This window comes from Dermacentor silvarum, chromosome 2, assembly GCF_013339745.2.
Source record: "Dermacentor silvarum isolate Dsil-2018 chromosome 2, BIME_Dsil_1.4, whole genome shotgun sequence".
Lineage (NCBI taxonomy): Eukaryota > Metazoa > Arthropoda > Arachnida > Ixodida > Ixodidae > Dermacentor > Dermacentor silvarum.
Window position 1 is genome coordinate 83048444 of NC_051155.1, and position 13553 is coordinate 83061996.

The following is a 13553-nucleotide window of genomic DNA, read 5'->3' on the forward strand; positions in this document are numbered from 1 at the left end:
CGCTTAGCTGCGGCTTCGCCCGCTCGCATAGCGGTGTCAGTCTCGCGCCAACGATGTTTCTCTTCGACTTTACGTGACACTCTCCTAGCAAGGAAAAGCAGCACTCGTGGTCGAACGCCTTGCTCTCGCCGAATCGCACGTCGCACCTCGTTTCTCGCTTGGCGAACATCCTCGGCAGTAGCGTACATCCGATGCCTACCACGCAATCCACTAGGCCCAAAATGGGCGATCGACCTCCATCGCCGTATCTCTCGCCTCACAGTCGACTGTCGCCACAACCGCCGCGGGCGCCACGTGAGGTCAGTGACGCAACACCTATTTTTGTGTCTGCGCGCACAGCTCGTTCCCCTCTCCACCCGCCGCTCGCTCGCAGATCCCGTAGTGTATTGTGATAGCAATTATAGCATACCCCAAGCGCATTTCTGCTGTCGCCGTGATGTTTAGTATAAACTCCAAGGGCGACAACACCGTCGCCGCGCGTCGTATGCTGTATGTGCGGGTGAAAGCGCAAGAGGGGGGCCGATGGTGGCGGCTCAATCTGGGGCGCGTAGGAGAGGGAAGTTGACTGGAATTGCGCCATCTTCCGTCGCGCGAAAAGTAGTGTGGGGGGGGGGGGGTTGAGGGAGGGGAGGGGCGCGTTGTTCTCAAACAGCAACTGCGTATTTCGCGACCGCGCGCATGGGGGAACCGACAACCGCGGCTGAATCTCGCTCGCGCAAGGAGGGAAACGGAGAGGAAGCGCGGTAGGGAAGGGGGGGGAAGGGTGGCGTTTTACTCCGGCACCAACTGCGTACGGTGCATGTTCTCGTCGCTCAGTTTGCGTTGAAGAGATCCGTAGCACAAAGGTCACTTCGCTCGCTGCTGCTGCCGTGCTTCCTGACGCCGCGGTTTTGACAGCGAGTGCTCGCGGTTTGGTTTGGTTTGGTTTGGTGCCTGTATATATAGCACAACCCACTACGGGGGATTGGCCATGAATCGGGTGGCAGTGGGAAGAAAAATGAAGGATACCTAAATGGGATTATATTACTTAAGAATGAGATAATCAATGAATTATAATCGTTAATATTAATTTTCATGCTATAGCATCTTAAAATTTGAAGCAAATATTTTTGTTGTCTTAAAAAAATTAGCATGGCAGTCTCTTTGTTTCCATTACAAAATCAAATATGGCATCACATACGTTCCTATTACAGTGTCCTAGTGCCGACGCCCCCAGAGATAGAATGATAGGTAACGTAATTTTCAATCCAAGTTGGCGAAGGGGACCTTCTAGAAGTCGTTTTCTATGCATGGTGAATCTACGACACTCTGTAAAGAAATGATCCATAGTTTCGGGTTCATTGCAATAAAAGCATTGAGGGGAAGGCGCCAAACCAGACCTATGGGTATAGAAATTAAGCCTTGGTATTCGGCAACGCATTCTAGTAAACGACACCTCAAATTTTCTTGTTAAACACCATCTGCTGTGCCAAGGAAACCCAAGGTGCTGAAAATCGGTGTTATTGAGTACACATGATTTGGCCTGTACTTCTTTGACAGAAATTTTTTTTAAATCTCGCAGAAGTGACGTATGCCGAAGGTCTTAGGATCCTCAGTACCGGGCCGTTAAGAGATGCCGCTGCTAGTGCGTCTGCAGATTCGTTTAAAGTGAGCCCCATGTGCCCAGGCACCCATACCAGATGGATAAGGCGTAAATGTTGGGGGATGGATGAATGAAATTCACGGACATCGAGTGTGATGTATTCATGTTTTGCTTTTGCTCGCTGACAGCAAGCTTTTTAATTTAGTTAGTAAGTGGGTGTTTGCAAGTATATACGCGTGAATAAACTATTATTCTTAGTTCGTATAGCTGTTTACTAACTTGCTGTCGCAATCGATGATTGGACTTTCGGGCGAAACTGCAGATTTCTTTTTTTATTGTACCACTCGCCCATACACCGCATATTTATCAAGGCCATCGCACAACGAGCCACTTAACGCTTTCGCCTTCGTGCCTTACAAAACAATGAGATTTTAGAAACAAGAGCAAAATTAGCCTAACCCTTTGACATGCCGCTTTTCGCGGTCATTAATTAGACTTATGTCCCTGTGTCAGTTTATTGATCTATTTCTTGCTGCGATATGAAACCACTAAACTGTCACAACGGTACAATTTCAATGCGGTGACTGTTGCTTACATCTTTCCCGCAGATATGCGGACATGACAAGGTGACGTATTTGGAACTGCGGGACAAATTAAGGCTTTGTGCGGCTTGGTACCGGCGTCAAGGCGTTGACAAGGGTGACAGAGTCTACGTGCATGTCGACAACTCTATAGAGAGTTTCGTCGCTGTGTGCGGCGTCCCGTTGACGGGAGCCACTTTGGTTTCATCGGATTGTTTGTGGGGTGAAGGTAAGGGAGCAAGTTTCATGTATTGGCGTATGCTTAGATAAGACAAGACTTGTGACAGTTATTTCAAGTCTATCGGAACACGGAGGAGGAGGAGGAAAAGTAAGAAGGTCAACCAGACGAACGTCCGGTCTGCTACCCTACGCGGGCGAAAGGTGGCTAAGAGGTGCAAAGAAAGGAAGGAGAGGGAGGGAGGGAGGAAGGCACTATCATTGCGAACACGGGCTGTTGTCAATCAAATTTGCTCATCAAGCGCGAATGTAAGGCTGTAGTGGAACTTCAGCTTTGTTGATATGAAAGGTTGCCGCACACGCTTGGGTCGAAATTTGCTAATGGAACAGAAATATCAGTGCAGTCTTACAAATGGAAGCTAAGCAATCTTCAAGGTAGAAAGGCTGAACCCATGCGTGACTTGGTTGCCTGTGCAAAGCGTTTGTCGTAAAGTCGCATCAGGAGGCCGTGCAAACCCTACTCACTTCTTGACAACGACCGGCCTGGATGAACGCCTGTACTTGGAACACCTTTCCTGTTTTTTTTTCTCTCTCTCTTTTCCCCCTCTTTCTAAGCCCTAATTCTCCCACTCCAGTGCAGGGTACCAAACCGGGAATTCGCATCTGTTTAACCTCGCGTCCTTTCCTCTCTCGCTCTTGTGAAATAAACGACTGATTCAAAGTTCTGCTATGGTGTCCGGGTTAATGCACGGGGCTTCGTTTGACTAGGACAATGGAACATACCCAACCAAAAACAGATCGAACACCCGTGATTGTGTTTCGAAGAGAATGCCATTCCTGGTTTGTCACCTTACTCAAAATTGGGGATGAATGTGTACGCCTGGAAGCATTGGATACGATGGTTGCGCAGATAAATATTTTCAAAGATATATAACTATTACGTTCTTTTCGGTATAATATACTTACGGTCAGTATTAGGATAGGAGCTTCTCGGTGGTGCAGAAAAGCCGACGGATGACCAAGCAATCTTGTATGTCTTCTATATACATCTTGTCACATTGTAATCTTGTGTGTGGCTGCTATTTTGCAGATATAAGCAAAATACAAACATAAGAAAATACGAACATACATTGATCAAACTGACAAAAATAACAGTTTACCTTTAATAAAGGGTGGCGTCGTTTTCTAGGTGATATACTTCACAAAATAAAGGTGGGCGCTGTCACTCACGTGCTCACAGAGGAGAAACATACCGAAATGTTTACTCGGATCCTGAAGTGTTGCGAAATCAAAGTGCGTAAACCAGATTTTTTGTACACTACTTTATTTCCCCGTATTTCGTGTTCATTTTTAACGCAAATTAAATAGTCATGGGACTTCGGATTTTCTTTGTCTTTTCTTCTGGTACAATAATATCTTCTCCGTAACATCTGTTTTCATGCAATGCAGCTGATAATACAGAATGCAATTTATTCGAAATTTAGAATAGCTTACTGCCTTTCCATATAACGCATCTTCCTAATTTACTGTAGTAGTCGCTGACACGTTGCAAATCAACCGAAAAAAATTCTGGCATGTTAGCTTACCTTTTCTAGCCTTCTCACTTTTCCGTGAAGCTGCCCGATTTCAGGCACAATTGTCTTACAGAATTGTCAGCCGTAGATGCAGGTCCGCGTATTTTTTTTCTTTTTTTTATGCGTTAGCATTACAAGTGTCAAAGTGCAAAAAAAGTACGTGTGGGAAGTATGAGTATGCCGGTAACATGGTAGAGGGGTCTGGATAGCCTGGAAGAGCGTGTATTATATATATATATATATATATATATATATATATATATATATATATATATATATATATATATATTGTTACGAGCCATTGCGTATGAGCCTGCCATTAAAGGACCGTGTACTTCTGAATCTCCGTGACAATATATATATATATATATATATATATATATATATATATATATATATACAGATGCAGGGAAAAGACGACCAACGTTTTGGGGATTAACACATATTTACTGAAGGTTTTCGGCTGGTGGGTCAGCCGCAAACTTTCAGTAAATATGTCTTATTTGAGGAAAGTTCGTCATCTCTTTCCTGCATCCGTTACGTCGGGCCCAGCAAGGGCAACTTTCAAGAAACCCCCAATATATTTATATATATATATATATATATATATTGTAAAGGAGAGAGACACAGAGAAAGCAACCGTTACTGGGCCGGTTGTTCTATATTCTGCCTCGTCGTCTTTTTCTACCTTCGCGCCCGCTTTGCGAGCGCCCGAGGCCAAGTTCACTTCATCTTCACACTCGGCCACGCTGCGAGTTTCCGGCGCGCTAGTAACCAGGCAACTTGTCCAGGTACTGAGATCATCGTCGGTGAGCCGTCCAGCGCGCGAGCAGCGCGCTGGTCGCAGGTCTCGCCGACGATTATCCAGTTGCAGATATGCACGTACGGCAGCGGTGTGGCTGCCGTACGTGCGGAAGAGAGCGGTGTGGATCAGAGAACAAACGGGGGTAGACGATATTCTAGTTGACATTAGGCGGAAGAAATGGAGCTGGGCAGGCCATGTAATGCGTAGGATGGATAACCGGTGGACCATTAGGGTTACAGAATGGATACCAAGAGAAGGGAAGCGCAGTCGAGGACGGCAGAAAGTCAGGTGGGATGATGAGGTTAGGAAATTCGCAGGCGCAAGTTGGAATACGCTAGCGCAAGACAGGGGTAATTGGAGATCGCAGGGAGAGGCCTTCGTCCTGCAGTGGACATAAAATATAGGCTGATGATGATGATGATGATGATGATGATGATGACGTACGGCAGCAGGTTCTGGACGATGAACACCTGCTCTGCTCAGCTGTCGCGGGCGTATTTTCCGTATTGCCGCTGAGTGACGACGTTTCGTCGTTGCGCTTGGATCAGCCGCGCTAGACGAAAAACCGTGAGCATTGCGCGACAGGCCTTTCGCGCGTCTCTTTCGGCGTCTTGCGCGTCTTGCGAGTGCGGGCACGTCTTTGATGAGGATGACCTTCAGCCAGGCCTCCCTCCGTGTGCTGTGAATGGCCACGAATTCGGCCAATGACTGCGGGGACTGCTCCGATGAGTCAGGAATCATGTCCCTGTTACGATCCGCGGACAGGTCGGGTGCCTGGAGTGGTCGCGCCGGCGCCTCCATGAGCCCCGGCGTTGGTGTTCAGGAGCCGTTTCACTGACTGCAGTGGACCGACAGCGGTCCCGGTCTCGGCAAGTGATGGCCTGGTGTCGGAAGTCGACGCAGAGTCCGAGACCCGTGGTGGTAATAATAATAATAATAATAAATGGCTCGAATTCTGGGTCTACAGCGGGGTAGATGGCGAGGCGACCTGCTAAAACCTTTCCGGGTACAGCTACAGCGGCGAGATGCTGCGGATTCCTAGCTCCGCAGGGTTTTCGTCGCAGCAGGTCAGCTGGCGTGAAAGTAGCAGCGGTGACTTGCTGCGTGTTCAGAGCTTGTGGTGGCGCCGGTGGAGTCGGTTTGTGATGCGCCGCCCAGGTCGACGCAGGAGCGGTGGTCGCCATGCGCTTCCCACCGTCTGAGGTGGAGCCGGTGTCTGCGGTGGGGCAGCCTGCGGACCTCTCTGTCCAGGCGTTGCTGGGAACTCCTGCCGCATCAAGGTGGTGCTCCTCAGGAGCTCCGGCTGCAGGCCAGTGCTGGACGGGCTCGTCGCACGCATACGTGAGCGGGGCGAAAGCAGCGATCAGCGCTGCACTCCATTCAGGCCAGGACCGCTGATTGATGCCGTCGTAGTTTTCCCACGCCTTGGTGGCACCTCGAAGTCGCCCCGCGGCAACCAGCCATGTCGCGTTGTCGGGCCAGGCATGGCGTGCCCCGAGCGCGTTGGTGGCTTGCACCCACAGAATAGGGTCACTGGGAAATCCGTGGAACTCCAGTAGTTCCGATGCAGCAGGTGATGGAAAGGCTGCTAGAGGGAAACCGGAAGTGGCTGAAAGTAAGTAGTCCAGCTGCTGTGACAGCAGCGATATGGCTCGCATGGCGTCGGACGAACTTCCAGCTGAGCCCCCCGTTGAGCCAGGGGCGGAATCTACTCACCCAGAGGCGGCGGCAGCGGCCGCAGTAGTCGGGCCTGCCAGACAAGTGGCCAAGGGAGCGTGCGCGGCATCCGTAGAGCCAAGGCTGGTGGCAGTCGCGGTACTCACTGTAGCCGGAAGCATGGCCAGGCGAGCGTGAACGGCATCCCTTGCTGGCGTAGTTGTCGATGGTGTCGTGGGGCAGAGATCCAGGGCATGGGAAGCGTGGACGGCGTTCCCTAGCCGCAGGAGGCACCGATGATGGCGAGAATCCAAGTCCAAGGCAGCGTGAACGCCATGCCTTGGCAGCTCGGGGATCAAGGGAGTCCTAGGTAAGGCAGCCATGCGAAGGGAAGCGTTGACAGTGTTCCCTCGCCAGACGTACCCTAAACGGCGAGATGCCGGAGGACTAAAGGGGCTCCACAGCACGGTGCTGAAGGCTGGTGTGCCTTAAGACGGGGATTTCGTCGGCTGCGCCATTGTAAAGGAGAGAGACACAGAGACAGCACCCGTTCCTGGGCCGGCTGTTCTATATTCTGCCTCGTCGTCTTTTCCTCCATTCGCGCCCGCGTTGCGAGCACCCGAGGCCAAGTTCACTTCATCTTCACGATATCATCATCATCGTCATCATGATGACGATGATGTCATGATGATGTCATCGTCATCATCGTCATCATCGTCATCATGTCCACTGCAGGACGAAGGCCTCTCCCTGTCATCTCCAATTACCCCTGTCTTGCGCTAGCGTATTCCAACTTGCGCCTGCGAATTTCCTAATTTCATCACCCCACCTGGTTTTCTGTCATCCTCGACTACGCTTCCCTTCTCTTGGTGTCCATTCTGTAACCCTTATGGTCCACCGGTTATCCATCCTACGCATTACATGGCCTGTCCAGCTCCATTTATTCCGCTTAATGTCAACTAGAATATCGTCTATCCCCGTTTGTTCTCTGATCCACACTGCTCTCTTCCTGTCTCTAAACGTTACTCCTAAGATTTCTCGCTCCATCGCTCTTTGTGCGGTCCTTAAGTTGTTCTCGAGCTTCTTTGTTAACCTCCAAGTTTCTGCCCCATATGTTGGCACCGGTAGAATATATATATATATATATATATATATATATATATATATATATTGTTACAGTGCGTCAAAGGTAGTGGAGCGGCAGCATCAGCAGCAACAACATTAGGAGAGCAGCGAGGAAGAGAAGGACGACGTGTAGTATCGGCACCCACTTGCCCTACGGCTTTCTGCAATAAACGCCTTCTACACACCCCGTAACAATATATATATATATATATATATATATATATATATATATATATTGTGAGCGCTAACTGTGCAGTTCATCATCGTCTTCATGTGTATATACCCACCCTCATAATCATCATCATTTTGTCGGGTTAGTGTTCGTAGGCTGTCTCGCGCTGTGTGTCAATATAAGAGCTCTGCCTTCGTCCCGGGCGTCGTCTCACAAGTGGTGGAGCGTGCGTTGATATCCCCGTCATCTTGCTCTACCAGTCACCCCTGGAGCTGCGCTCTGGTCGACGGTTGTGCTCGCCAACACCAGTCATGGCACAAACCACCGCATCCACTGCTGCTACCACCTCAGCTCCGCCTGCTGGGCCTATTTGGTCCGTCACCGCACCACAACGCGACCCTCAGGTTTTTTCTGGCCTTCGCGGCGAAGACGTGGAAGGCTGGCTTGACCAGTACGACAGGGTGAGCGCTTACAACCATTGGGACGAGTCAAACAAGCTCCGCAACGTTGCCTTCTACGTCAGGCAGGTCGCCCAAACTTGGTTTTTCAACCATGAGCGCGACTTCCCTGATTGGCCAGCATTTACTGCGCAGCTGCGACAGATATTTGGCACATCTGCTGGGCGCTCCGAAGTAGCGAAAAAGAAGCTCGATACCCGCATCCAGGGAGCCCAGGAGTCCTATACCTCTTACATTGAAGACGTTCTGGTTCTCTGCCGTCGCGCTCAGAGTGACATGCCCGAAGGGGAACGTATCCGCCATATCCTGAAGGGCATCAACTCCGTTGCCTTTAACGCTCTTGTAGTCCAGAGCCCCACTTCGGTTACTGAGATCATCTCGACATGCCAACGCCTTGCCACGATCTGCGCCTTTCGTCTTCCACGCGCCTCTTGCGACGCTCACCTTACCGACAACGACGAGTTGCGAGCGCTCATCCGCATCATTGTGCGAGAGGAGCTTCACGGCCATGGCCCAGCCAACACCGCCATTGCGTCTCTGCGCGCTCCTCCGCCCAATTTGCGCGAGATCATCAAAGAAGAACTGGCATCCATGCCAAGTGTCACACATGCCCGGTCCCCTGCGCTGTTTGTGCACCTACTTACGCCGAGATTGCTTCGCGGCCTGCGGTCCCAGTTCCATCTGCACCTGCCACCGTTGTCTGCGACCACCTGGCCTCGATGGCAGCGAAGGCCCCCATGCAACCATACGACTCTACCTGGCGCCCTTCCCGCCCAGTATGTTTCTACTGTTGCATGCGTGGTCACATCTCTCGTTTCTGCCGCCGGCGCCAGCATGATGAACGACGTGGTTATTCCGCCTATGAGAGGGACTATGTGCCCAGATCCGACGCCTACGTTCCAGGACCCTATATATCCTCGTCACTGTCGCTCGCCCTCACTTCCGTTGTCCCAAAACATGTCCCGGTCTTCTCGCTCACCCCGTCGTCGTTCCCCGTCTCCGTTCCGCCGTACTTCATCGCCCCTGCGTCCTGCCTCCACTTCTTTCGACAACCATCCGGAAAACTAGACGCTGCAGTTTTTGGAGGAGAAACTGCTTGTTTGCGAACTGTCCCAATTCCTCCTGCTCGCCCTGCTAATTTACTCGCTGTTTGTGTGGAAGGTGTTTCCGTCGACGCTCTTATTGACACTGGCGCCGCCATTTCTGTTATTCATCGCGCATTATGCTACCGTCTACGAAAAGTGCAAACTCCGTATGTTGGTCCGGTCTTATGTGGCACCAATGACAGTCTGATTTGCCCTACCGGACAGTGTACTGCTCGTGTCCTCATCGACGGAATTCGCCATCATATACAGTTTGCTGTGCTTCCGTCGTGCGCACATCCGATCATCTTAGGCTGGGATTTCTTGTCAGCTGCATCTGCTGTTATTTCGTGCGGACAATCACTTATACATATTACGGACACCGAGCTCCGTGACGCTGCCGCTTTCTCGCCGCCCCACCTTGTCACAGCGGCAGATTTTGTTGTTCCACCCGGCCAACCCTGCATTCTCACCATTAGATCTAGCGAAAATATCGACGGTGACGCAGTGGTTTCCCCTTCTCAGCGCTTCATTTTTCGGGGAATCGCCATCGCTTCTTGTCTAGTGCGTTTCTCACGCGGCTGCGCCAGTCTGACCGCCTACAACACGACGTCAGAGCCACATCTGCTGCCGAAGGGGTCCACTGCTGCCATGCTTATCGACGCAGCACCAGTACGTGTCGTCACTGCTTCGCCTGTTTCCTCCTTCGCCGAGTGTATGCCCACGGACTGTTCACCCAGTGCTCTCAGGGCCACTGTGAGTTCAGATTTGAGCCCAACTCAGACTGAAGCCTTGCTGACCATCTTAAGGAAACACCAACCTTGCTTTGACGTGTGTTCGGATGGCTTGGGTAAAACAACCGTGGCCGCTCATCACATCGAAACCGACGGATCCCGCGTCATTCGTCGCCGCCCTTACCGTGTATCGTCTGCTGAACAGAAAGTTATAGAAGACCAAGTCAACGACATGCTCGCACGGAACGTTATAAGGCCTTCAGCAAGCGCTTGGTCGTCTCATGTTGTCCTAGTTTAAAAAAGGACAGTTCTGTAGGCTTTTGCGTCGATTATAGGGCACTAAACAAAATTACCCGTAAGGACGTATATCCTACGCCCCGTATTGATGATGCTTTGGATACCTACAAGGTGCCGACTACTTTTCGAGCCTCGACTTGCGTTCTGGATATTGGCAGATCCCGATGCATGAACCCGACAAAGAGAAGACGGCGTTTGCAACTACTGATGGCCTCTTAGAATTCAACGTAATGCCTTTTGGTCTGTGCAATGCGCCTGCCACATTTGAACGAATGATCAACTCCGTACTACGCGGCCTCAAATGGAAAACCTGCCTATGTTGCCAGGACGACATTGTCATCTTTTCGTCCAGCTTCTCCCAGCACCTAGAACGTTTAGACGACCTTCTCACGTGTCTAGCCAAGGCCGGTCTCCAGCTCAATACTAAGAAGTGTCGATTTGCGAGCCGCATCATTAAAGTATTAGGTCACGTGGTCAGCAAGCACGGCATTGAGCCAGATCCCGACAAGGTCGCTGCTGTACAGCATTTCCCAACGCCAACCACACCTAAAGACCTTCGCAGCTTTCTCGGATTAGCGTCGTACTTCCGCCGCTTTGTCCGTGGCTTCGCGACTATCGCAGCTCCTCTTCATAAACTCCTGACCACGACCATACCCTTTACCTGGACGGATGAATGTGAAGCCGCCTTTCAGACCCTCAAGCGATGCCTCACATCAGGACCAGTGATTCGTCACTTTGATCCCACAGCCTCTACTATCCTCCACACTGAAGCAAGTGGGCATGGAATAGGCGCTGTCCTGCTGCAGCGGAACCACTCGTCTGAAGAGCAAGTCGTGGCCTACGCGAGTCGTACTCTTTCTCCTGCTGAGCGAACTATACTATCACCGAACAAGAATGTCTCGCCATCGTATGGTCCATACAAAAGTTTCGCCCCTATTTATATGGCCGCCAATTCACAATAGTGACTGACCACCATGCTCTGTGTTGGTTGTCCTCCCTGAAGAATTTGTCCGGACGCCTCGGCCGTTGGGTTCTGCGTTTGCAGGAGTACGACTACACTGTCACATATAGGTCTGGCAGGCAACATCAAGCTGCTGACGCTTTGTATCGTTGCCCGCTGTCGCCAAATGCCCCTGTCTCACCTTCCATCCGTTCGGCACCGCCCAGCCAACCAACCACAACCATGGCCCCGGTACGGTTCGTGACCTCGGTCGACATTCTGTCCTCAGAAGACCTCGCCTCCCTCCAACGTACAGATACGTACTGCCGCACAATTATCGACCGGCTTACTGGCTTATCCCGTCCTCCGAACAGCCGCTTAAGACGACAACTGGCACGGTTCAAACTTCATGATGGCTCATTATTGCGGCAAGTTTACCACCCTACCGGTCACCGATGGGTCCCAGTCGTCCCTCGCTCACTTCGACTGCAAATTTTGCAAGCTTTTCACGACGACGCAACGGCTGGCCGGCCACTTAGGATTTCATAAAACCTACGTCCGCATTAAGACTCGCTGTTTCTGGCCTGGCCTGTCTACTACTGTTGCCAAGTACGTCAGTTCGTGTGCGTCCTGCCAACATCGAAAACGTTCGACCTCTCTTCCCGCCGACCCTTTACAACCATTGCCGTGCCCGTCCGTTCCTTTTGAATTCGTGGGCATCGACTTATACGGACCCCTACCGCTTACACCCGCGGGTCACCGCTGGATTGTCACCGCCGTGGACCATCTCACCCGCTACGCTGAGACGGCAGCTCTTCCTTCTGGTGCGGCCTCTGAGGTCGCCGAGTTTGTCCTGCAAGCCATTATCTTGCGCCACGGTGCGCCTCGTGTTCTTCTAAGTGACCGTGGCAAGACATTTCTTTCCCATGTTCGTGCCGAAGTCCTGCAAGCCTCAAACACCATTCATAAGACCAGCTCTGCGTACCATCCCCAGACCAATGGTCTTACCGAGCGTTTCCATCGAACTCTGTCCGACATGATCTCCATGTATGTGAAACCTGACCACACAAACTGGTACACTATACTTCCTTTCGTCACGTTGGCATATAATACTGCCGTTCAACGCACAACAAACTACAGCCCCTTTTTTCCTCGTGTACGGCCGTGCACCGTCTTTTGTTTTGGACACCACCTTTCTTTCTACGCCTTCTGTTCCATCCACATCTCTACCAGAGGAGTTCGCCGCCCGCGTCGCCCACTGCCGCGAAATTGCGCGCGCCCACACCGCGACCATTCAGGATAAGAGGAAAGTCCGTTGTGATGCGACCCGTCGTGTCATTTCGTTCCGCCCTGGCGACGAAGTGCTCCTGTGGACACCTGTGCGAGTGCCAGGGCTCTGTGAAAAATTTCTTCACAGGTATCGCGGCCCATATACCGTGCTTGAAAGAACATCTGCCGTGAACTATCGCGTAGCTCCTGTTACCACGGTTACTGACCGCCGTTGCCGCAGCACTGAAATTGGTCACGTCTCTCGCCTGAAGCTGTATCTTCGGCGTTCCGACCGTTTCTGACTCGCTGCCTTACCGGCCGCTTTCGTGAGGGGGGGAGTTAGTGTGAGCGCTAACTGTGCAGTTCATCATCGTCTTCATGTGTATATAACCATCCTCATAATCATCATCATTTTGTCGGGTTAGTGTTCGTGGGCGGTCTCGCGCTGTGTGTCAATTTAAGAGCTCTGCCTTCGTCCCGGGCGTCGTCTCACAATATATATATATATATATATATATATATATATATATATATATATATATGTATCATACCACACACGGACAGTGCGATGCAACAGTGGGGAAAGAGGACGATGAAGATTAAAGGAGTGTTGGGGCGACCTCGATATCACTTTACTGATTTACTTTCACAAATAATTCTACGGTATTCAATACTTATTCCCTAGACAATCGGAAATTTATACTTCATATTATTTTGGAATAACCCACGCATTTCTTGGCCTATCCCCCACCGTGGGTACGAGCCACGTACGTGATAGGCATTAACGACCTTTTTTTTCTGCGTCCGCAACCTCCTGCTCGCGTCACACAAATCGACAGGATAAAGACCTGGCAGCCATCGCTTCGGGATCACATCATGAAAGTATTAAGCACCAGGCCGTGTACCCCGAGCGCAGAGATCCACCACCTACACCAACCAGCATCATGACAGCGTCACCGCAAGCCTCAGACTTACCCAAGTACACCGAATCAGTGGGCGATGGGCCCGTGAAAGATTGGTTCCACCTCTTCGAACTCTACGGATCCGCTGCATCATGGTCGGAACGGGAGATGGTGGCCAACTACATTGACTACGTCACAG

At 51.1% G+C, this 13553-nt stretch overlaps 1 protein-coding gene across 1 annotated transcript in view; it reads left to right on the forward strand.

Annotated features, from left to right (window-relative positions):
- Positions 1 to 2195: 2195 nt before the first annotated feature.
- The window catches only part of LOC119440192 (luciferin 4-monooxygenase), a 182258-nt gene continuing 170900 nt past the window's right edge, over positions 2196 to 13553 (forward strand). The window contains exons 1-2 of the mRNA XM_049662804.1: positions 2196 to 2392; positions 3530 to 3633. Coding sequence (XP_049518761.1) covers positions 3598 to 3633 — 36 coding nt within the window. The 5' untranslated portion in view covers positions 2196 to 2392; positions 3530 to 3597. The remainder of the gene's footprint in view (positions 2393 to 3529; positions 3634 to 13553) is intronic.